Source organism: Prunus mume, linkage group LG2 (genome assembly GCF_029339155.1).
Source record: "Prunus mume cultivar Tortuosa linkage group LG2, ASM2933915v1, whole genome shotgun sequence".
Taxonomy (NCBI): Eukaryota; Viridiplantae; Streptophyta; class Magnoliopsida; order Rosales; family Rosaceae; genus Prunus; species Prunus mume.
In genome coordinates, this window is record NC_142699.1 from 17387126 (window position 1) to 17412228 (window position 25103).

Below are 25103 nucleotides of genomic sequence, written 5' to 3' on the forward strand. Positions count from 1 at the left end.
AATGGGCTCAATATTAAGGTGTGTGTCATAAGGCCCCAAATCATAACATTTTTTGCCAAGATTACTAGGCCCAGGAAGAGTCCATTTAGTAACACAATGTTGGCCAAAACTTAGTTGAGAGCGGGCCCATTTTAGCCTTTCTTCAAAGGGGGGCCCAATTTCATCCACAAGGGTCACACCTCTATGAGCAAAGGAGGAAGAAATGTCCCCTCTATCAGCAACGCCCCAGTCATAAAGCTGAAGCTCAGAACTTTGCACTTGATTATGAGCTAGCTTTTTGCCTTTGTCAGTGTTGGAGTTACTACCATAGTCTGAAATATCGATAGTATCGAGGATATTTCGATTTTTTCAAATTACGGATATTTCGAAACATATCCATATACATATCGTATAAATATCGACAATATCGATGATAATATCGAAAAATATCGATGTCGATAATTTCGCTCACACTTCAGCAATATTTTGTCAAAATATCAGTGTAATATCGCTAAAATATCGAAAATATCGATGTAAAGAAAAAAAAAAAGGAAAAAAAAACATAAAGGGGATTTGAACACCTCCCATTTTACTCCTCTAACACCTTAACCATTATATATCACTTATATTTTAGTGATATTATGCTAAAATATTTATATTTATGTGGGTGACATGTTAACAATTACATGCAAAACTATTTTGGGGATTTATCATTTGATGAATACTCTTCACAATACACTTACTCTACATATAGAGATAATGAAGATAATGAAAAATTTGACCCTCATAGGAACTTTATGTGGTACTAAATGACTCATGTATCTTACAATGCAATGTATAAAGTGTAAAATATTGTAGTAAATCATTATATATAAATTATTATGGTGTGTATTTAATATTTTTTTCATTAATTACTACATATTTTCTATATTCATAGTGTTTGCCAGCTCACTGTATAATCAACTTTAATCAGTTAAATCCATCATGTAATGCATTTCCTTTTTTTTTTTTTTTTATAAACTAATAGATAATTGACTAAATAAACATTGTCCAAAGTTTCAATAAAAATTTCCAAGTTTTTCTTATAATTTTCGTAATTTTTATTCAATTTGTATCGATATAGATAATATCCCAATATTTCTATCGAAATTTTCATATTTTTAAATTGCCGATATTTCCGATATCTTCAATATTTTAGACCATGGTTAGTACCTTGCCCATCACATGCAAGAAGAGAAGACCTATGTTCAGCTGGCATTAAAGAATTTGAAGACTCAGTTCCCAGTTCCCCACCTGTCCTAGTTGCATCTTGGTAAGCATGCCTAGGATTGTCAGCCACAACGCTGCTTGTAGTCTCAACCATATTTGCCTGAATAGCACGCGCCACCTAGGATCCACTGTTAATAATTTCAATCTCGCCAGCACGCTGTCGAACACCCCTTGGGATATTCAGATTCTGCGGAGGCCGTTAATCCCGTATAGCTCTCGTCCTGAGCCAGTCGCCATAGCTAGCTGAGCTTTGAAGAGTACTCTGATCATGCGGCGTTTTACACCCGTTTTGGTTGTGACCCAATCTTCCACAAGAAAAGCAGAAATCCGAAAGCCTCTCTATCTTGAACTCCACCCAAGTATCTGGGCTTTCACGTCTAGGCAGCCAGAAGCCAAGGGGAAGGGGTAATCTGGAGTCAATCTGAACACGAATGCGGAGGAAGCCCCTAGGGCCCTTCCGCCAAGGGTCCTCAACTTCCACGACAGTACCCAGCTTTTCCCCAATCTCCGTGGCATTTCCAGTTGTCATGAGGTTCATTGGGATCCCATGGGCTTGAATCCAGTAGGATACAAGGTGGAGTGGCATCTTCTCAATAGCCAAGTTGTCTTGCCATCTTTGCACTGTGAAACAGCAGCCCATAACGGACCATGGTCCATCATTGGTAACATTGTTTGCCATGCTTTCCTCTTGAACCATGATTGTGAAGAGATTGTCTTTCATGTAGGTGATTTTTGCTTCACCATAAGTTTCCCAGGCCTTTGTGAGGATGTTTTTGATAGCTCCACATCTTGTCAGCTATGATAACACCAATCAGCTTGGGACCGCTTTCTAGAGTAGAGATTCCCAGGGATTCCTCTAGTTTGATTACCAACTCATCAGCTCTTTGGTTAGTCATAATGAATTCAAAGACAGAGATGAGAAGAAAAGCTCCCCACAAGGTAGGCGCAAGGTATATGAGGGTCGAAAGAATGGGTAACTTCTGGATTTGAGTTTCAGGTGGTTTTTGTTTGTTTGTTGGCTGCAAGGATGCAAGATTTGGCTTTGTTGGGCTCCAAGAGAACAAGGCGTGTGGATTAACTTGAGGGGTACATCGTATTAAAGTTTTGTTCAGGATTGGGTAAGATTGTTGCCATAGCATTCAAAGCTATTAGAATTCATTAGTGCGCCCACGTTTTGGATTTCAAGAATTGAAGCAAAAGGAGCTGGTGGTTGGGTGAGAGATGGTGTTTAATGTTTGATGGGAGATGTAAGGTGTTGTGGATTTATTGGTGTTCAAATCCAGCTGAAACATCAAAGATCTTGTGGATTTGTTTCGAAACAGTCTCACACAGAGGTGAGGGAGCTCTCATGCTAGAGAGAGAAACTCTCATTCAAGAGAGAGATTTCGAAATGGAGACATTAGTCGTGAAATTTGTCCTCTTTTTTTTTTTTTTAATCCTGCCAAGTATGGAGTGTTTTTAGATTTTGAAAGTTCCTTGTTTTAAAATGTCAGTTAATGTCTTGAGGGGGAGTGTTAGATAGCTGTCCATAGCTGTCCACAAATCCTGAAAAAGCTTGTCTACCACCTAGAAACACAAATCCTGGTTTTAGGGAAATATAAAATGCTGGAAATCAGAAATCTGGTTTTGTGGTTTAGTTTGTAATCTTGTGGCTAGCCATCTTTACTTGTATATATCCAGTTCGTAATACAAAGAATGACGAATTTAAAATTTGAAAAACCTCTCTTCTTACACTCTCTTCGGCAAATACTTTTCTCCTTATCATTTCTCCTAATAGTAGTGTGGTGTGTGTAGATGTTTTTCATTTTGTGTTTTTAATGAATTATTTTTGCATATGTGTCAAATTGAGATTTGCATAAAGGAGAAGTATTTTCTTATAGGTAAGAAGACAAGTAGTATCTTTAATTATTTATTTTATTTTATATATATATATAATTTCACCAAACTATGCATATAACATAAGTCACGTACTTCTTTCTGAAAACAAAGTAAACCATGGCCTCCTCCTCTGCTTTTGCCGCTACCCACATAAATTACGTACATTAAGCACAACAAGGGATTCTCTTTTTTTTTTTGGTTAGACCCAAGGGTGTCCACCGCCGACAGCAGTTCCCTAGCTCTCCCAAAGGAAGTGCTGGCTTGCTCCACCCATGGGCGGGGATCGAACTCCCAACCTCATGGTTAAGGGATGAGGTGCCTTTTATTCTCCAGGTGTTGGATTTGCTGGTTGTTCACTAACCCTTCATTTATATTCTTTCAAGAGAAAGAAAATCAAATTTTCACTAATGAATTAACCTTAGCTGATTGTTTTACTTTATCATTTTACCTGATTAAACAAGAAATCTCATTCATGGCCACGGGCTTTCAGAGTCTGTAGACTGTATGCATGCCCGCGACGAAGTAACTTTCAAAGGTCTTTGGTGAAGAGGAAAAGCCATACCTACCGAGCCAGAAACAAATCTGCATGCGGCATGCGCAATGAGATTGTTTGACCTCCGACCCAGCTGGAAGGTGTGAGATAATGCCACATGTTACTGACAATGACTTGAAATTGGAAAAGGCAGATAAGCCCACAACCAATACGAGCTGTGTCGAGGAGATCATGTTAATTACAACAATACTTCAGCTATGCATAATGCATGTATTATATGGGTCGTAATATTCACATATAGAAAATGAGTACATATACAAGGAGGAAGGAGGGAAGAAACAAAATCATAATAACTAAAAGCAGATTAATATAGCTTTCTACTACCAACCGCATTTCACTGGAGAATTTGATGCGATCACATTGACTTTGAAGCACAAACTTGCTGGACCACAATTTACATTGCGTGATTGTCAATATATTTTTGGTGAAGAAAAAAGAGTGATGAGATTATATATATATATATATATATATATATATATATATATATACTGACATACCTGCAGATCGAAGATTTGTGTCCTTAAAATGTACCTGGACATGATCACGTTTTTTGATGAAAAGTTGATCCTGTTCCTCATGATTAAACTTGGTATATATAGCCACAGGACAGGAGGATACGTAGATAGCTCAAGATGTTGAATTCCATGCAAACCCTTGCCAAATGAAAAGTCTCTTTGCTTATACCTCTGGTTCGTTGTCCCTCCGACCTATCAACATTAGGGTAGCTAGCTCTCCTAGTCCTATAGCCTATACCTAGACTAATTTTGTAATGTAATGTACTCCTTTAGCTAACAATAACAAAGTAAATATTTTGGTGGTATATACTGGAAGCAACTTAATTAATCTTGGTAAATTAAATCACATTCCGATGCGATCATCCAATCACGTGACACAAATTTACTAGAATAATTTCAGATATTTGAATTTGATATTGAAGCATATAAACAACAAAAACAACCTTTGATACTTCCATTCCCTTGATTAATTGGCTGTGTAAAATAATTCATTCTCATGGAGTAATATTTCGGCACTCTGCTTCATCGACAATTACTAAACTGGTCCTAATCTGTCTAGTCTTTGAAGGCCACAAAATTCACTAACATAAAATTCCAGTGATTAGTTTATGTCATATTTATACCACAAAAGAGGTTTATAGGTAGCCTATTAATTATTGTAATTTTCTATCCCTAAAAGAGGATCCAAAAAAGAAAACCCCAAGCCCCTTCCCAATTTGATCAACCCTAAACCTGTTATACTCGAATCTGAAATAAAAGACGTATACCTCATATACAAATCCAAAGTCTATAAAATTTTCTAGGCTTGTAACAACTATATTATATACACACCCGCTACACTATGTTCCGGTAGACTCCTTAATTGCGATCATATGGAGCAAAATTTGAGATATTGACGAGACATATCGATGCAACAAAAGACTTTAACATGCATATCATTTGACGGCATCTTTTGTGTCCCCAAAAGCTAGAAAATAAAAAATCAAGGACAATATTGAATCTTTCCAGAAGATCCAGCATAAGTCCTACTACATACACGCCTTTTGTATATGCACTACATATAGTAACTTTTAGCTTTTCTAGTGATTTCGGTCGATCAACTTCTAGGTCATATTCCAAGATGTCTGGTTTAGTTTTTGAGATGATCAATCGTGTTAATTAATTGAAAAAAGTATGCTTGATAAAATCTAATTAGGGTTGTCGGGAGTCTATCCTTTACCGTAGGTTTCAGGTCGAACAGACAACGAAACAAAGATTAATTTGCAAAAGAGACTACTCACTTGACAAGCATAGCATGGAATCCACTCACCCGTATCAAAATATATCGATATATTCCTTTCAATCATTGATCATGCTTGTGCTATCTTTCTTTCTTTCATCCCACCTGAAAAGGAGAGAGAGAGAGAGAGAGAGAGAGAGAGAATAAGATTCAGATTAAGTAATGAATCGAACTATAAATATATAAGAACCACAGCTACTTAATTGGAGAAACATACGTACGTTAAGGAGGAAGAAGAAGAAGAAGAAGAAGCTGGTGTTTAGACAAGAAGAAGCTGTGTTGTATGCCCTATATATATACATATATAGAGGGTGAGTTTGAGCTTCATCTTATGGAGATAAGAAGAAGGAACCTTTCTTTCTTTTTCAAGTATAGCTAGCCTAGCCCAATTGTTTAATGGGTGAAGCGTGCGACTTGTATACGGATCCTCATATCTGTTAGATCCTTACACGTGACTATCATTGACTAATTGGTATTAATTAATTGTTTGTGTAGGCATCTGAATTCATAATAGATAGATATTGATGGACGGACGGTGTAAATTGTAATTAGCTCATTTAGATTTAGAAGCAGATACATATGTAGTCCGACATTCTGGTAAATCTATAACGTGGTGGTGGGCCAGATTGATGCACCTACTTTACGCCTCACTCGATGACTTGTGGTTAATTCATCTGTTTCTTTGATCGATGTGTTTTCCTTCTCTTTTGGATGAATTTATCCTGCTAATTTGTGTTGTGTTATACTGCACTTGCACTACCTTTTCCTGAAAAGCAATAATTGTAAAGCCTCGATGATGATTGGCTCAATTTTCATGAAAATCTTCCTTTGTTCATGCTGAATATTGAAAAAAATATGCAGGTGATATATTTATGTCGGGAAAAGCAGCTGCGACCAGTTCTTTGTTTGGAAATGCTGGTAGCTAATTACATTTATTAGTGGCATGGAGTCAAAGGCCCAAGCAACGACGTGGTTCATTTATGTACAGCCACTTCCCCTTATGTGGGGATATAGACATTTGCGGCATATCACCTTAGAGCATCTTCAATCGATATGTCAAACGTGCCACATAGACATTTAATAGCTAAAAATGACATCACACATTACTCCAACCGATATGTCAAAGCTGATGTATAATGAAGGTTAGAGGTTGAGATGTTATTTTTTACATCCCAAAAGCAAAATGTCAAATGAATATTTTATTATTTTTTCTTTTCTTTTCTTTTTAATTAAAAATGAATCAAAACTAAAATGTAATAAAATAATAATTTAATTTGACATATCGGGTGGAGTGTAGAGCTGTGTAATATGTCAAATTGTCACATCAGCCATCAAATTTAAATTTGATATTTGATATTTGACATCTTCCTTAGAGATGCTCTTATACATGTCACATGTGCCAGCCTTAATTAATTGCGCACATCTCACTCTACAAATAATCATCAAACTGAGAATGAATATTTTCCTTTACTCCATACTCTATATATAATTAATTACCTATGAAATTCAGAAATTTAATTACTTGTGTATATAGTCTAGAGAGAGAGAGAGAGAGAGAGAGAGAGAGAGAGAGAGCTAGAAATCAAACCAAAAGATTATAACAGAAATTTATTAGCACATGCGTTGTCATCACAGCGCGCGCAACAGAGGGTCTGATAGCGGCAGCACCAGGATACTGTAGCTATCGATGAACAGTAGGCATCTGGAGATTTTTGTGGTTTGATCATGAGTGGGTTCCAAGCTCTTCCAAGCTGACCTGATTGCTTGTAATTCATGACAGGAGCTTTGCTTTGGTAATTGCAAACAAATCAACAATTCATTATGCAATAGTAGGTCGCTAGCTATAAGAAAGAGATGAATTACTATTGACCTAATTAAAAACACAAAAATTAAGACAAGGGACAAAAACATATCAATCTCCTTAACTTTAATGATTGAATTCTTTACTTTTTCCGATGCATATTTATAATTAAATTTATCCTAATAATGTTTTGTACTAATTTCAATTGCATTATTGGAACATTTTAGTCTATATATCATTCATGAAGAGAAATGATATTCACACTCGCTCAAGTGTTAAAGTGAAACTTACTAACATGACATCTATAGATTTGCACCAAAATAGCAATTCTTAACGATATCTTTGTCCAAAGCAACTAATATTAATTGGAAATATTTAACATGAGAGAAAGCTCAAATATGACACATGTGAGCAATGCTATATTACATAATTCAGTAGTTAATTAACAAAACAATAAAGAACGTACATCAACTTGAGAGAGAGAGAGAGAGAGAGAGAGATCAGACCAGGAAAGTAGGAAGCTTCTTGGTTTGGAACTTTGTTGGATGAAGACAATATTGGGTGTTGTTGGAGTGTGGATCATGCAAACACATGGGCTGCGAGAGCTCGATCAGATCAGCTGGGGGGTTGGGGTTGGGGTTGGGGTTGAGGTTGGGTTGGGGTGTCAAATTCCATGCAAAGACTTGTCAAGCGAGCAGTCCCTTAAGCATACACCTCACATTCATTGCCAGATCGACCTCGATCCGTCCATATATCCTTCAAATGAATTCTAAAAAAATTACGTATTATGTGGTTTTCCTACCTCCACTCATTCACTTCTCTCAGACTCTCACTCAACATGTGAGAGAGCACTGCCTACTGAGACCCACGTTACAGTTTCTAAGTGCTCTTTAAAACGTACATTATTATAGGAGACTAGTATTCGTCCCAAAAAAAAAGGTGTTAAAATCATAGGAGACATGTAGGGTCTAATTATACATATAGAAAGAGACTGCATTAACATTGTACGTAGATGAGAACAAAAACCACTTGAATTAAGCTACAAATGTTATAATCATATAATTTTATGCGCACTCTAATCTTATAATAATCCACCAAGCTGCCCATGTATAATGTTATATTGAGTTGAGTATATATAAATCCATGTCCTACAGCTACCTTGCGAGGACAAGGAAACTTTATCAAATAAACAACAGAAAGGAGATGCCTACGTAAGCACATCATGAGCAACAGCCTGCCCTTCGATCGGTCAAATATACGATCTTTTTTTTCAGAATTGTTCTCCCCACGAATAATGCTAGGATCACCAACAAATAACACTAGGGTCACCAAATTGATGAAATCCACAACGGACCCAAATTTGAATATATAAAATATTAGTTATTCTCTCATTTGGATGTCCGCATATTATTATCGTGCATATGACATTGTAAACATAGAGAAAAACATGGAGAGGGTAGTAGAAAATATATGGCGTTTACACGATAATAACATCCGGATGTCCGCATATGAGAATTTCTGTATAAAATATTATGATATCTTTATACAAACAAAATTTTGTGAATCTAGCACTACTTATTATCATGGATTGCAAAAGTTTTTGTGGAATATAATTTAGGAAGAAATCGGGAGAAAAGCTTATTGTCCGTATCTAAAGTAATTAGCTTAGCAATCCTTAAATTTACAAAAGCTTCAAGGAATCGGGAAGAAAGTAGATGACACACAGCTTGTAAACCTTTATACTCTCTATAGTCTCTACTAGTACGTACCTACTAGCACCAGGCTCCAGGTCCAACCACACTTCTTGAGTAGTGTACATATATACTCCGAGAAATCTGGGAAAAGATTAGCCTAATATTATCATCCATCTAGATGCTATAATATTTCTCCTCTAATAAGGAAATAATGGAATTCAGAAAGTGGATTGATTCCTGCTAATGTTAATTAATTAACTTAAGACGTGTGTTAGTGTTGTATTTGGTGAGAATTTGAGATTAGGGAACCAATCTATTCCAACTCAAGCAGGAATTAATCCATATGATGGTTGATTATAGGGTAAATGTATATTACGACTATAAGTTTCCCACATCTTACATCAATCTAATTAATTTCTAGCCGTTTCAAGTGCACCTGAAAGTCACGTGCAAAACTGCGCACCTACCAAACAGGCAACACATAAAATACAGATTGACATGCATATTAATTCATGCATTTAATATCAAAATGATTACCTATATATAGTTTGTTGTAGCACAGATTTCATGGAGTAATTGTGGAGCTAGCACATCATTCCAGGTATAATTCACAGATATCGGGAGGGAGGGAGCGATCGGATAAATGTATGCATGGGAGAAAGCAGAACCAAATTAATTCTTTAATAATAAGCTGATCGATCGATACATAAAACAAATCTGGCTACTGATCGATAAAGAAAAGAAACTGGTTGTTAGTCCCTGTTTTGTAAAGGAGGTTGAATTAATTAATTTTACAGTTAGGGTTTGTATATGATCATATGGGTGACCGTGAATCGTGATGATGATTCTGCTAGTCCTAGGTATATGTATGTGTGTGTGTGTGTGTGTGTGTGTGTGTGTGTGTGTAATAGGAACAAGGTCGAACAGACAACGAAACAAAGGATAACCCAAGAAAGGGCTGCTCGCATGACAAGGATAGCATGGATTCTACTCACCCACCATATACATATTTATATAGCAGCAGTTAGCATATGTTGAGATTTCTAGATGGCATGAAGTACTGCATGCACCTTGTATATGTTAATCCATCTGGAAAGGAACAAAGGATATATAACAGTCAGAGAGAGTTCAGAAGAAGTAAATTAATAAAGCAAGTAAAACATAAAAGGATCTGACAAAGTTGGGAAGAAGTGGAATACCTGGATATGTATGTGTAAAGATAAAAATTTAAAGAAGAAGAGCAGCAAAGCAATCCCTTTCTGGGCACAGAGAGAGAGAGAGAGAGAGAGAGAGAGAGAGAGAGCGCGTGAGAGTTCATTTTCATGGGGGCGCTGGTTTTGTCATAAGCTTGGAAAAGGCTGAATTTATAGAGATGAGGGGGAATATATATATAAAAAATAAAAATGAAAAAGAAAATATCTGAGTTAGAGGGAGGGGTTGAAGTGAAGCGTGTGAAAGTGGGAACATGTGTGCGTCAGCTAGGTTTGACACGTGAGAGGAGGTTTGACTTTGACTCACGGGTAACACATTACACATGAGAAATTAGGGATGGGAATTGTGTGCATCCCATGCCCATCCTCCTCCTCCTTAACAACTAGCTCATATTGTTTTGATTTGAGGGGTTATTTTTCCTTGTTTTCCGCATACCAATTTATCAATTTACCCTTTTGGTCAAATTGTTCAGATTGGTCAGAAGAAGTCGCTAGTCATTGCCGTCCTTATAGGGTAAGAGAAGCAAACAGATGGGAGAGTAGAGTCAAGTAAGTAGATATGGAAAATATTGGAAGAGAGACGAGTACTGTTGAAAGTACTGTTAAAGTTGAAGTTGAAGGGGGGGGAGAGAGAGAGAGAGAGAGATTGATACCAAAAAGAAGAAAAATAAAAAATAAGTAGTGTGATGAGGAGGGAGGTTAGCTGCGCTCGTGTGATTGTGAAATGGTTGATAGAAATGAAATGAAAATGGAGGGGTGTTCGTGTCCAACCTCAACCTCCCCACATGATTTCGTCGCATTTCTTATCTACCCATCCATTTCTTTCTTTTTCCCTTTTTTTTCTTTTTTGGGTTTCCAATTTGAGCTATCTATATCTACACGTTGCCACATTCTGTCAGTCCTCCTGATCACCAACACTTGCCAACCATCATTTTCGTAAGTACCTGACTAATTAATGTCACTTGTGCTCTGCTCAGTGAAGGGTCTACCCTGAGTGTACGGTGTGGGGACGATGATTTTCTGAAGTCCTCACATAAACTTATCTAACTCATCTTTTACAGAATTTTCCCCACAAAAATCAACAGTTTTATTTCTTCCAAAAACAAAACAAAAAACTGATTAATTCCTTGCTTAACCAGAGCAACTCATTTGTTCAAACGCAACTACTCACCTCCTTTAAACAATAAAATAGACAACGAATAAAAGTTCAGAGGACCAAGGTCTAAAATATCGATGATATCGGAAATATCGGTAAGTCCAAAAACACGGAAATTTCGATGGAAATATCGGGATATTATCGATATCGAAAAAAATTGAATAAAAACCATGAAAATTGTAAAAAAACTTGGAAATTTTTATTGAAACTTTGGAGGCTGTTTATTTAGTCAATTATCTATTAGTTTATCACAAAAAATTGGAAGGAAATGCATTGCATGATGGATTTAACTAATTTAAGTTGATTATATATCGAGATGACAAACACTGTGAGTGTAGAAAATATATAATAATTAAGGAAAAAAGATTAAACACGCCATAATCATTTATATATAATGATTTACTATAATATTTTACACTTTATACATTGCATGGTAAGATACATGAGTGACTTAGTACCACATAGAGTTCTTATGAGATTCAAAATTTTCACTATCTTCATTATTTTATGGGTAGAGTAAGTGTATTATGAAGAGTAGTCATTAAATGATAAATCCTCAAAATAGTTTTGCATGTAATTGTTAACATGCCACCTGTATGAATCTAAGATTGGTTGACGTTGTCTATAAGGAAAATCATTTGAAGATTGGGTTTCGAATTCTTTCCATGAGCTGCTCAATTCTATCTCAAAAGGAAAGGTCAATGACTCACATTCTCATGTGAAAATCTAATTCTTGCAGGAAAACAAAACAATATAATGTACATATTTTAGCATATTATCACAAAAACATAAGTAACATGGTGGTTAAGGCATTGGAGGAGTGAAATGTTAGGGTTTGAATCCCCTTTGTGTTTTTTTTTCCTTTTTTTTTTATTACATCGATATTTTCGATATTATAGCAATATTTTGATAAAATATTGCTGAAGTGTGAGCAAAATTATCGACATCGATATTTATACGATATATGTATGGATACGTTTGAAATATCCGTGACTCGAAAAAACGATAATATCCTCGATATTTTAGACTATGCAGAGGACATTAACACATGGATTGCATGCGGGCAAAAGTTGCTGGTATATATAATATAAAGGCTTAATTACTATTGTACTTCCTGAAGAATTTAAATCAATAAAATCTTTTCTTTTTTTTAAACTAATCTGGATTTTAAAGTTTTTAATATCTAAAATTACTAAAATGCCCATGCCTCATTAGCACATTTAGGTCCCTTTTGGTTCACTGAAAAAATTTGAGGAAAAATAATTTCCCATATCATTTCCCAATGAATGGGAAATAGAAGATTCCTTTCCTACGTTTGGTAATGCTGGGAAAGTAACCGAGAGATATCACTTTATTTCATTCCCTATGTTTTTTTTTAGTATGAATGAAAACCAAGTTTGTATAAATTTTCAATTATACCCATATTAAATCAAATAAAAAAAGAATGCATTTAATGATATATTGTAATTCTAAATTGTTAATGGGAACAAAATGGTCATGAAAAATATTTATTTAATATTGGCTCATTTTTCCAAATTTTTCCATGATGAGGGAAAACAAATTTCAAGTTGGGAGAATGACTTCATTTCCCCCCTTACTTTTTCATGGGCCATACAATGATTTCTCATGTCCTTGGACTTACCAAACATGGGAAAACAATTGATTTCTGTTGAACCAAATGAGACCTTAACGGTTTTGTGGATGGAAATGAACGGATTAAAGCTTCCAATTTTAATTTTACAGCGCCCGTTTCAAAGAGTAAAACAGTAATGGTTGCTATTGCTTGTATATGTAATTACATTACAACTTTCATGATTAGGATAAATTATTTAATTTGTTGACATTGCTAATAATTTACATTCATTACTAATTAAGATGGTAAAATTTTAGGTTTTAATGCCATATAGTTGGATGGCATTAATTGTAAAATAGTTAAAAATAATAGGATAAATGGTAGCTTATTTTAAATTTGGATTTTAATTGAAGATTATAAAATAGATGAGTTATTGTTTAGAATATATGAGTTACACGAGCATTTCACCTAACATCTCAACAAATAATAACGAGAATGCTTGGCTGCTGGGTGGGTGAGGTCTGCTAAATCAAGAGGGTAAGCAAAGTTAAATAATGTGGGGATCCGGATCCCGTAAGACTCAGAGGGTGCGAACATAATTAACCAATTACCCAATCCCCTAAGTACAGTTCCTAACTTCCTAACTTCCTATATGGAGCCTACACTTAATTATTATTCTCTCTTAACGGGGCCTATATATATTACTTACTTAATATAGTAATAAGGGTTTAGGCTTGGACCCAGCACTTATTATATATTATATATATATATGATTCCAGCACTTATTTGCATCCGGAGGGAAGCACACTTCTTATGCTTCAGGTATTATATAAATATATATATATATATTTGAACTTTTGGAACTTATATATGCTTCAGGTATTTTCACCCAAACTTCACCTATACTATTATAGGTAGGTAGGTAGGTATACGCCTCACAGCCTTACCTATATATAGGCTATAACAGCTGGGCTGTAATTGACGAGTACTCCAAATTTGTAGTATTCAACATTAAATTGAAACCCAAAAACCTCTTGCACTAATGGCTGTATTGAACTTTGACTTTAATGGCATATGTGGACATAAAATATACTTACTTTTGACACATGACTGGATTTGTAGACTGCAATCACCAATAGACAATTGGTGTCCTCCATTCATTATATCTTAAGTGAAAATGGACCTATTTTTAAGAAGCACTAAAAAGTTTCCAGGGTTCCGGTGTAAACCCTGCCATACATCCACTATTTGCTTGAAATGTTGAAGCATCAATCAAGTTGGAGGAAGAGAGAATTTGGTCTCACTCCCAATTAGAAACTAGTGTTGCATATGATATGCATTTCTAACTCAAGTCATCTACGATTTACTTGTGATAGTTGAGATATGTCACCTTGTACTCTGGCAACCCATTTCATTCATTTGTATAGCAATTTGAACAGCACCCCCTCTCAAAAGAAGAAAATCCAAAACACCCCACCACCTGAACTCTGTTGATAGCTAGCTAGGCTCTTTGTTTTTGGTAGGGGATGGGGAGAGGAGGAGTGGCAAAAAGTTGATAGCTGACGCACGCATATATCGACAATTCAATGAACTTAACTTATTTTACATATATAGAAGTGGGTGGGGACTTCCACTGCAGAGAGCTTTGGTTTGTGCATCAGATTATAATTTTTCATATTATTCTGATTTTGAAGTTGGGTTTCATTATTTCGTAAGACACAGTGCCTTTGTTTTGTTTGGTGTGGAGAAACTTGCAAATGAAACTGTACCAGCCCCACATGGAACACAGCCCCCACCAACCAACTACCATATATGTTGGCTTCGTGTTTGTTGGGTCTACATGTCTAACAGATTTTTCCTCACGTCTCTTTCTCATCACCGGTTTTAGTATTTCAAATCGGAACCCTCAGTACGAACCTTTTCATCATCGCTATATGAAAACTACAACGATTAGTTCCTAAAAATAAAAAACGTAAAATCCAACGGCTCCATGAATCGTTAGCTTTGTTTTCTTGATTATATATATTTTAATTGATGACAACCAAATTCTGTTTTCTTCCCTAGCTTAATAATATTTTTTGTTAAAAGAAGGATGGATTTTCTTTTTCTTGACCAAAAAAATAAAACAAGGATGGATGAGACAATGGTGGTAGACTACCGTCATCGTAGCTTTAAGTAAACGGGTCCATTGATTTTGGACCGTTCATTCCCATAATGGAACCCGAGATGGTGGGTTGGGTTTAGTACTAGTTTAATATTCACCAAAATCATTACACTCTGACTTTTAGGCCAATAATATTATTTGTCGCATTGTCTTTTTTCATATATAACTTTATACTTGACCTCTAAATTGGGAGAAATTATTAATTTATTCTGATAGTTTTATACATGCAATTTCTTTGCTGATAGTTTCCTTTAAATTCAAGGCTTAGACTGAGACGTGGTTGGTGAGCAAATGTTAACAAAGAAGAGGACAAATATAAATTATTATAATTATTGGCAAAAGAATATTGATATTTTAATGAGAGAGTGAGCTTCATTTCTTGATACTCATTATTATTGTCTTCTTTCTGAAACATTCTCATTTTATCTCCTCATCAAAAAAAATTAAAATTCAATACAGCCCATCTAACTTTCCAATATAATGGGCCGGACATAAATACTTCACAACTTTGGGCCGTATCCAGACAGACACAGTCAAAACAATTTCGTTCCGTTCTCTTTGCTTCCTCCTCTGTTTTCTTCATTTCGCCAAAAGTCAGAAAATACTGTATCATATCATCGTGAGTCATGCACACAGACAGAAGCTGAAACATTAAAAAGGTATACATGTCTATACATTCTGAGGAGGTGTACATGTGCTTCCAACAAATACAATTCTAAAACAGCTGGTACGTTTTCTACATTAAGATGAAATCAAACAGAAGGTGCTCGAAACTTGCCCTCCACTTTGTATCTGAATTCCAATAATCTCTTGGAAGTGGAAACTATAACTATACTTCCAACTCTGCACAGATAAAATCACTAATTTCCCAGAAATAAATTGAAAAGAATGGAAGAAAAGAAAAGTACTGCTTTTGGTTTTGCCCTGGACTTGAGGGGTTAATTATGGACATATGACATAATCTTCTTGATAAGATTGCTCCGTGTGCCGGTAGGGGCTGAGCTTGTTATGACATGGAGAAGGTCCCGAAGGAGGCACTGGCCCTCTTGGAAGCATGCCTTGAATCGATCTTTTAAATTCCACTTCCTTCAAAACTCTGCTGCAACTTCCCATTGATGCCATTCCCACCAAAAGCAGAACCAGAAGAATAACATAACCCCCTAACAATCTCGTTGGAGATGACATTATGGAAATGTGGTGGTTTCTAATATCTGATATCTTCCTCTCAACTTTATAACATGTCGCAACTCTTTTTTATTTATTCAAGATTAGAGATGCTACTTAGTTTATATAGGACTACAGGGATGAGATGAGAGGCTGAGGGAGAAGTTGAGTGCCATACGTATTGGACTAAGACTGTTAGAATTTCTGACCCAAGAGAATAAAAAAACCACAATTTGGATGTTTTTTTTATGAGATTCAACGCCAATGAACAAAGGGTGCTCTCGAGTGTAGAATTAGTATTGTGTTGTTTTTGAACGCCTTGAATGATTGTCAATAAGTTGAACGATGCAATAGCAGCCATTTTGGAAAACACAGTAGATAATAGATTAGATAGATTCAAGTTCAAGTTAATTGTGCATGCACCACAAACACCAAATATCATTTTATTCAAAGCAAAACTCATGCGCGACAGACGACCCTTTGCCACGCACAAACAAATGGGAAATGAAAGAGCCACAATAAAGATTAAAAAGATGCTCCCCAAGTTATAATAGTATGATGAGAAGTCTTCGAAACATGTTTTGACTAACTATGCCTTGTACTTTGTGGACAATAACTTGAGCAAAATCAACTCTACATGGGCTTATCATAACAGCTCCTGCTAATATTTGTTTATGTACCTAAAACCAGGGGTGGTTCTGTGGGTACCCGCCCATTCCCATTTTTTTTTTTAAACAAAAAACACCTACATATGTTATAAGTCCAGCCGACCTCTCTCTCTCTCTCTCTCTCTCTCTCTCTCTTGGGTGGGTAACAACATCTTCGCATTCTCATTATCAACAAAAGTATTCTACTTATTCTCTCATCTTCTATATATAATTATAGTTTTAATTTAAAATTGAGTATTTTAATAATTAATTAGGGATAAATTATAATTTAGGGATTTTATTAAAAAATTAATTAAGGCTTTGATTTTAGGAATTTTGTTGAGAGGTTTGATTTGTTGTTGATATTGTTGAGATGCTCTATGACAATTTATTTGATTTTTTGTTGGTATTTTTTATTAAAATTCTTTCTGCATAAAAAAATTGTTGGTATGTATAGAGATGCATTTTAGGGTAAGGCTCATTAAGTCCATATATATATATATATATATTTATATTTATTAATAAATTCACTCATTGACTTTAATATGTAAGTTTTGGCCATTCGGCATTCGAATCCTTGACCCGCCACGCCTAAAACTAAAGAGTCAAAAAGGATAACGGTCATGAGCAGCGTCTTGGTCTTCGTCTGGGCTAGCATGTTGTTTTCCCTCCTAAGTTGTTGGTTCATGAGAGAGACTCCAGGCAGAGTCCTATAGATTTAGTATAACTAGCAGTTTGGCGTGGTCTGGGCTGTATATGGTATGTAAAACGTGACAATTGTATGATGAAAACTGCCAACAGCCTGCCTCTTGGTAGGGTTCCAAGAAAGTGCCTACAAACTATGTCATGATTTGGATGTTGTTTGATATAAAATCAAGGTTATTTTTTGCCAAACAATCTTCATAATCCATCACGTGTTAAAAAAATATATATGAAAAAAAGCCATTGAAGTAGACCAGTATTAGAGAGATTTGAAGTAGACATATACATATATATATATATATAGACAGTGGCGGACTCAAACTTTCGTTCATCTGGGGGCTTAAAAAAAATCCAACAGATATATAGCTAAACAAAAAATATTTCTAACTCAGAATATTAATATCATTGTCCAATAAGTAAATTTACAATTGCCCTCGACTACTTTTCATATTCTGAAAACATTGCATAATAAGCTCATTATCAATACTATTAAATATGTCTTTTCAAGATACACTACCGAGCAATCATTCATTATGTGAGTGCTTATGGAAAACATTTTCAATTAGTATGTTGTTTTTCATTCATTAAGGCTTGACATGTTTTCAGAGCTTGGTTATGGGAACTGTTGGGACCTCCAACATGAACTTGAAATCTTTCCTTTTTCTTCTAATTCGAAAAACTTGTACTAACAAATGAGTCACCTCAAGCTTTCTCTCCCAAATTTGTTTTAAAAATATAACAACCTAAGCAAAATGTAGCATCTTCTTTGATGCTATATTCCAACCAATAAGGGAATTCATCAAACCATGCTGGGTTGAATTGTCTTGACTCTTTTCTAATTTTTGTTTATAGGAAAATCATGATTTCTAAGCTAACAAGGCCTTTTTGTAAGTAAGCTCTTCTAATTTCATCTTGAATATTCAGATTGTAATCTAAAATCCGAGTTCGTAAACTAGAATCAGAATGAAGATATGACATATTGATTTCTATGCGACTTTGCTTTGAACTATCATCACTTCTCCCAATAGGTAATGACAATTCCAACTAAGATTTTCTTTTAAAATATTTTTCCATAACTGTCATAAATAGTTCTCCACCAAATTACAGAATAAGTGAACTTGGTGGGATCTCTATTCTTCTTTTATAACATAGGCTTTTTAAATATAAGCTTAAAAGTGTATGTATTGGATGGGCCATGTGGGGGCTCCACCTAAGAAGGACCTACAAATAATTTAAAAAAATGTGAGTTTGGGTGGGATTATATGGCTGAAATGTTTTTGTAAGTGTGGGCAAGTGCCCACAGTTGTCCTTCATTGGGTCCGCCAATGTATACAAATAACTTCCATTGATGGATCCTCAAATAAGTACGTATGTGCAAGGCAGAGAATGGTGAAACATTCAAAATACTAGAAAATGTCATTGATTAATGCAAACATTAGGAATTGAAATTATTAATTAAATGAGGATAATGTGATAAATTTATATTTTTTCATATTTTAAAAAATAAAAATAAAAATAAAATAAAATAATGAATCCTATTTTTATAGAACACAACTACTCATTATCTTTTTTAATTCTTAAAAAAAAAAAAAAACCAACGCATGTGCCAAAGAGCTAGCATATATAATAGTATGCCCTACCGGCTACAACTCCGTGACATCTTGTCATTCTCAAACTGCTAGTGTTAAAAACTTCCTCGGGTCATATTTATTACTTGGTGAATAAGATCATATTTGTTTTCCAGATGTGATTTATTTAAGCATAAAGTGTTTTCCTTTTGTCTGAAATTCAATATAAAAGTTTGCATAACTGAAAAGCCTGCAATTTGAAAAAATATAAAATATAAAAAAAGGATGCCAAGGTGCTGACTTTTATACTTTTTCTTATGACTATTTTCTGTTTTGTAAAACGAGGTTTTTTTTTGTCGTATTTTGTTTTTGAGTGGCTACTGAGAGAGAGTGTTTGAGTTTCGGGCGTTGTGTTCTGTACTGATAAGTTTTGCTTTGGTTTGAGTGATGTGTTCGTTTTAATTGATAGGAACTTTAAGGAGATGGGCTCTGCCGCTCGTTGTTTCTCTCTGCAAAACTCGTGCAACGCTTCCTCTGCAACCGGGATTCTCTACGACCCTCCCCTCGGCTTCCGCTTTCGATCGCCGATCAGGTAATACCCTCCTCCATCCCCTTCATACTGTCAATACTTTTTTTCTTTCTGTGTTATCATTTATCATGGGCAAAGTAAAGGTGTGTCTCATTCAATTTGTTGTATTCTTTGGATTTGTGACCTCTCTTTTTTTGAACTACTAGTCGTAATTCATGGTGTACTATGGAATTATGCTGTATGCTGCTGTTTAAACTTATGTCTGGCACCATCCAATTTCAGGAAACTATCTGGGAATGGACCCAAGCAACTCAATTGCATCTTCATTTTTAGTTTTTCACACTATCTCAAATACCAAACAATACTTGTTTGATAGTTTATTGGTTATGGAAAGAGTACTAAGGATGGCAGGTTACGTTAATATCCCGATTCCCGTTTATCTATTTCAGTTTGTATTGCTCTGCCCATTGCAGTTCCTAGGTTGTGTGGTTTGTTCTTGTTAGCCTACTGCTTTTGGCAAGTTTTTCTATAGTGATATCGACTACACAATTACTTTATCTAATGGTTATTAGCATCATGACTTGACAAGTTAACTGTGATGATGTTGAATAATGCACTCCCTAAAACTATTGTCAAGCTCAGGGACGAGGGAAAGGGTAACTTTGCTCATCACATTTTGTGATTTGATGAAGAAACTTTGTTATTTGAATTTAAGGGGTCACCAATACTTAAGAGATTCAGACGTCTTAAATATGTTATAAACTTATATTTTCTTCCAACTCTTTTATCCTTTTATTGTTCTTCTTTAATGCAGATTCAAGTTTTGTTTATGTTCATAGTTGATGGCATATTAGACAGCTGCTGTGCAATCATTTGACTTGTCTGAACCCTTGCAGGAAGATTGTTAGAATGTCTGCAACTCAAACTGAAAATCCCAGAATATCATTTGAATCCTTGCCAATAAAGCCTCCTTCACATCCCACCTATGATTTGTGGGGTGTTATCAAGTCGGCACTTTCTGAAGATGCTGGGGATCAAGGTTTGCATTATTTCTTGTTTTAAATGGTTCTTCTTTTTTCCCAAAGCACCAATTTCAAGTGGTTTTAATATTGAGATCTGATTCCTCTATATTGTTTTTCATATGAAATGCTACTAAATGGAGGATATATGAATGGGCAGCTTCATGTTCGAAAAAATATTTTTAATATTGTTGCTTCAATTGTAGGTGACGTGACGTGTCTGGCTACCATTCCATCTGATATGGAAGTAGAAGCCCATTTTTTGGCAAAGGAGAATGGTATAATTGCTGGAATTTCACTTGCAGAGATGGTATTTCATGAAGTGGATCCTTCTCTGAAGGTATAAAGGACTGGACTTTGTGTGCTTGGAATGTTTTTGTTCTTCATGTCCAATCATTAGTGGTTTACATTTCGATACAGGTTGAGTGGTCGCAAAAGGATGGAGACTCTGTACATAAAGGCCTAGATTTTGGAAAAGTTTATGGTAAATCAGAATGTGTAGAAATTTTAGGAGTTTTTGAAAATTCCTTCAAAATTTAACAAATTGATATGCAGGACGAGCACACAGCATTGTTGTAGCTGAGAGGGTAGCACTGAATTTTATGCAGAGGATGAGTGGAGTAGCAACTTTAACTAAGGTATTCTTGTTTCCCTCTTTGCCTTCTGTAAATAAAATCAATGAATAGGCTATCCTAAACTATAATCAATAACATTAGAGAACATAATTTGGGGGCATGCTGTTGCAATGCTGATCATGACACTTTAAAAATCTGAAGAGATTGTTTATTGCATTTATATGTTTTGATTAAAATATTTAGCACAAACCAGTAGTTGTTGTAGTTCCTCTTCTTCTATGAAATAAGAGGTCTGGAAGAGGCAAGGAATTCAGAGTGGACTAGGGCTTCCCTGTTATGAAGTTCTGAGTACCATTTGATCAGAAGGATTTAGGATAATTTGTATTTATAAACCAACTACTTAGTCTTGAGAGACTAAGCATGATGCTTTGCGAGACTGTAAAATAATGAAATTAATGATAAAACTCAAAAGAGGGTGGTAGATGAGAGAAAAATAACTTGACTCATGTTATGCCTATTGAATGTGTATAAATATTCCATATTTTTTGGCTGTGTAAAGAAGATATTTCCAATGTTTGTGTGTGTGTGTGCAGGCAATGGCAGATCTTGCAAGCCCTGCACGTATTTTAGAGACAAGAAAAACTGCTCCAGGTTTACGTTTGGTGGACAAGTGGGCGGTGTAGATCCTTGCTTCTACTACACTCCAACATGTTTTGGTTAGTGATATATATTAGTTTTTTCAATCTTAATGAAAACCTCTTGTCGTAGGTACTCATTGGCGGAGGTCGAAATCACAGAATGGGTTTATTTGATATGGTAATGATAAAAGATAATCATATATCAATAGCTGGAGGCATCACAAATGCCCTCAAATCTGTAGACCTGTATTTAGAGCAAAGGAATCTCCAGATGGAGGTTGAGGTAATTTTGCAACTTCTAAGATCTATACTACCTTTAAATCCTGTCAAACCCTTTTTTTTTTGCAATTCATCACATGATTCATGATAAAAACATCCTTAGTTAACTCTAAGTTTTTACAGACATTCTATGTGATATAAGTTGATATGTCCTGCATTTAGTTTGCAATCTGTTACAGAATGCTTAGCTCTCTCTCTCTCTCTCTCTCTCTCTCTCTCTCTCTCTCTCTCTCTCTCATGTTTGTGTGTGTTTATGTGGACACGTGTATGAATGATCATTTTGCTCACCAATAAAACAGATGGACGGGATAAGATTTCCTGGTGACTGAAATCATTAAACGGGTATTTGGATTTAATTCCCAGGTTGAGACCCGGACAATTGAGGAGGTAGAGAAGGTATTGGATTATGCATCTCAAACAAAGACTTCCTTGACCCGAATAATGTTGGATAATATGGTTGTGCCACTACCTAATGGGGATGTTGATGTAACCATGCTTGAACAAGCTGTGAATTTCATTGGTCGAAGATTTGAAACTGAGGTACTTCAAGTTACTTATTCAGTTTTCTTATGGTTTCCGATTTGTTTTATCTGTAGACCTAAAAGGCCTTGTCACTAATGTTTGTTCACCTTTTAGACCTAAAAAATTGAAGTAGCTTAAAGTTCATTCAAATAATAATATGCTACAAAGCACCTGATTTGCTTTATACATTTGTCATGCCATGCCATAATTTCAATGTGGCGACCCTCATTTTTGACACCATGTTTCCCAAAAATATGGATTTAGATTTAGATAGTAATTGTTTGGATGTTTGCATTTTGCCATAAATATCTTAAATTGTATCTTCACTCTTTTATGTTGGAGCCTCTTTCTTCAAATCTAGGTTAACCACTTTCTTGCCACCCTTCTTCTTTTTGGGAGATTCAAGTGCAGTCTTTCATGTTAGCAGATTTTTTAATTTATTTTTTATGAGCAAGGGGGGACAAGCCCCACAAACAAATTAGCAGATATTTTAAACGCTGCTTTAATATGGAAATAACTACTGATTGTGTATGGAGTGGATTTTTTTGCTTTTTATTTCTTTTAATTTCTGACTAATCTGCTTACTGTGACAGGCATCCGGCAATGTTACTCTTGAAACAGTACACAAAATTGGACAAACGGGGGTTGACTATATTTCTAGGTAAATTTGCAGCTTCTAATCTCAATCAGTAAATCTACAAATTTTATGTGGGGAGAAGAGTTCTTTGGTGGCTTGGCATGACAGATGCCGTTTAATCTGCAATCTGGAGTTATTTTTTTAAGTGGACAGAAATCATATGCTGCCCTTTTCTTTTAGGCCATAATATGTTGTCGAGGTATTCTGAGATAGATAAACTTTTAACCTGTCATATTACCACACAGTAGGAGTAGCAAACATACGTTGACTGTGGAGATGTACTACTTTTGAGTGGGGATGGATGACTCAAAGTTAGGATCTAGCAAACTGGCATTTCTTCTGTGTGACAAGATCCTCACATTGCTTCTGTGTGACATAAAAAGACAGCAGTTCATAATCTCACCAGTTGAGGTTGTGAGAAGTGCATCTCAGTGCAATAAGTTGCGGGGGATAATGTAGTGAAAGATAGTTCACCGATAGTTAAGTCCTGTTATTGATTGGCTTGCATTCACGAGCAATAGATAGTGTGCACTTGGAGTATTCCTGGAATGTTTACAAAGTGCTTCGTTATGTTTGCAGTGGTGCACTGACTCATTCTGTAAAGGCTCTAGACATCTCCCTCAAGATTGATACGGAGTTGGCTCTTCAAGTTGGAAGGCGCACTCAACGAGCATGACAGTCTTTCATACCGTAGTATTTGTTTCCGAAGGTAATATTGATGTTAAAGTTTCATGTTTATGATAAAATCTGATAGGGTTCTTGTCCTTGATAAAGATTGACCATGTCTCAATATTGCTATTTGCTCCCCAACGTTTACGAGTTGTTGTTATAAGCTTTTCTAGGTGGTGACTTTGAACTTTCAACAATTGGTGCAAAACCGGCAAAATGGATCTTTTACAGCAAATGGAGGCATGCCCCTCTGCGCTTGACCTCGTGGTGCTGGACGGGCAACATGCTCTTTGAACTTTGAACAAATCTTCAAGATTTGTTTATAGTATTCCAATTTGATATATTTTGTATATCATTAATGGTCTAATTTTATGTTATAAGTCAATTATTAGCAACTTGGTATATATGAATCTGAAGATGGTCATATAAGATGAACTTCTGACTTCCGTACTGAATAAAATCATTAAAAAAAACTTCAGATTCTGCAGAGATTTCTGAAGCTCTTTTATTTAATTTTTTCATTTAACAAATGATGAGAAGAAGAAGACACATCATACATGCATCCTTGAATTGGCATACCACATTCATAAACCGCATTGTGTACCACCTCTTTAATAGAGGTGGGCCTAGTTTAAGAAACGGGGATACCCCTACATTAGTGGATCTTATCTTCCAAAACCCCAGAGTTTCACTTTGAGAGGAGGAGGCCTAGAGACTCTCTCATATGCGACGAGAATCAGGCGATTGCAACACCAAACTTATATTGGGATAAGTCACCTCTCCTATTCAGATTTCACCTCTCCTTTGTGAGTTTTATATTGATGGCTTGCTGAAATAGTCCAAAATGCTAAATCTATATAATAGAAGTGGGCTTTCCGTTACGTTGTATCAACACCATATGAGTTTGTAAACCAACAAAATACAGCAACACCAAACTTTTCAGATTTCAGTAGTATATTGTGCTGAAATAGTCCAAAATTTATATGCTTTCACTAGGTTTGTAGCCCCATTTTCACTAGGTTTGTAGCTTTCGACCGCAAATGTGAGATTATTATTGAAGATGGCCGACAATCTCAACTAGC

At 35.5% G+C, this 25103-nt stretch overlaps 2 protein-coding genes and 1 long non-coding RNA gene across 6 annotated transcripts; 1 reads left to right on the forward strand and 2 right to left on the reverse strand.

Annotated features, from left to right (window-relative positions):
• Positions 1-1447: 1447 nt before the first annotated feature.
• Positions 1448-1945, reverse strand: LOC148919751 (uncharacterized). Its single transcript, XM_089044424.1, has one exon. The coding sequence runs from the start codon at positions 1943-1945 to the stop codon at positions 1448-1450; it is 498 nt and encodes a 165-aa protein (XP_088900550.1).
• A 1565-nt stretch (positions 1946-3510) lies between these two features.
• LOC148919752 (uncharacterized) lies at positions 3511-10302 on the reverse strand. Of its 3 annotated transcripts, none has more exons than XR_016124698.1 (4): positions 10168-10302; positions 7781-10057; positions 5695-7314; positions 3511-5578 (listed from the first exon to the last, which is right to left on the reverse strand). It is a non-coding gene; the product is annotated as an uncharacterized LOC148919752 (long non-coding RNA). The 3 variants fall into 3 exon arrangements; XR_016124697.1 differs by having other exon boundaries at positions 3511-4061; positions 4177-5578; positions 5695-10057; XR_016124696.1 differs by having other exon boundaries at positions 5695-10057.
• Positions 10303-19533: 9231 nt separating this feature from the next.
• On the forward strand, positions 19534-24534 carry QPT (quinolinate phoshoribosyltransferase). Of its 2 annotated transcripts, none has more exons than XM_008245129.2 (11): positions 19534-19745; positions 20579-20721; positions 20908-21041; positions 21122-21185; positions 21257-21339; positions 21870-21953; positions 22045-22197; positions 22557-22733; positions 23309-23376; positions 23932-24061; positions 24186-24534. In XM_008245129.2, the coding sequence occupies exons 1-10, from the start codon at positions 19636-19638 to the stop codon at positions 24026-24028; spliced, it is 1113 nt and encodes a 370-aa protein (XP_008243351.2). In that variant the 5' UTR covers positions 19534-19635; the 3' UTR covers positions 24029-24061; positions 24186-24534. The 2 variants fall into 2 exon arrangements, with proteins under 2 accessions (XP_008243351.2, XP_008243349.2); XM_008245127.2 differs by having other exon boundaries at positions 19535-19745; positions 24195-24534.
• Positions 24535-25103: the final 569 nt, after the last annotated feature.

What these genes read in the sequence shown, in the direction of transcription:
- LOC148919751 (XM_089044424.1), bottom strand. Translation starts at nt 1,945, where the DNA reads ATGGTTCAAGAGGAAAGCATGGCAAACAATGTTACCAATGATGGACCA.
- QPT (XM_008245129.2), top strand. Translation starts at nt 19,636, where the DNA reads ATGGGCTCTGCCGCTCGTTGTTTCTCTCTGCAAAACTCGTGCAACGCT. An exon ending in CGCTTTCGATCGCCGATCAG is followed by an intron (nt 19,746 to 20,578) that starts GTAATACCCTCC and finishes GAACCCTTGCAG; the next exon opens with GAAGATTGTTAGAATGTCTG. An exon ending in GTTTGGTGGACAAGTGGGCG is followed by an intron (nt 21,954 to 22,044) that starts GTGTAGATCCTT and finishes CTCTTGTCGTAG; the next exon opens with GTACTCATTGGCGGAGGTCG.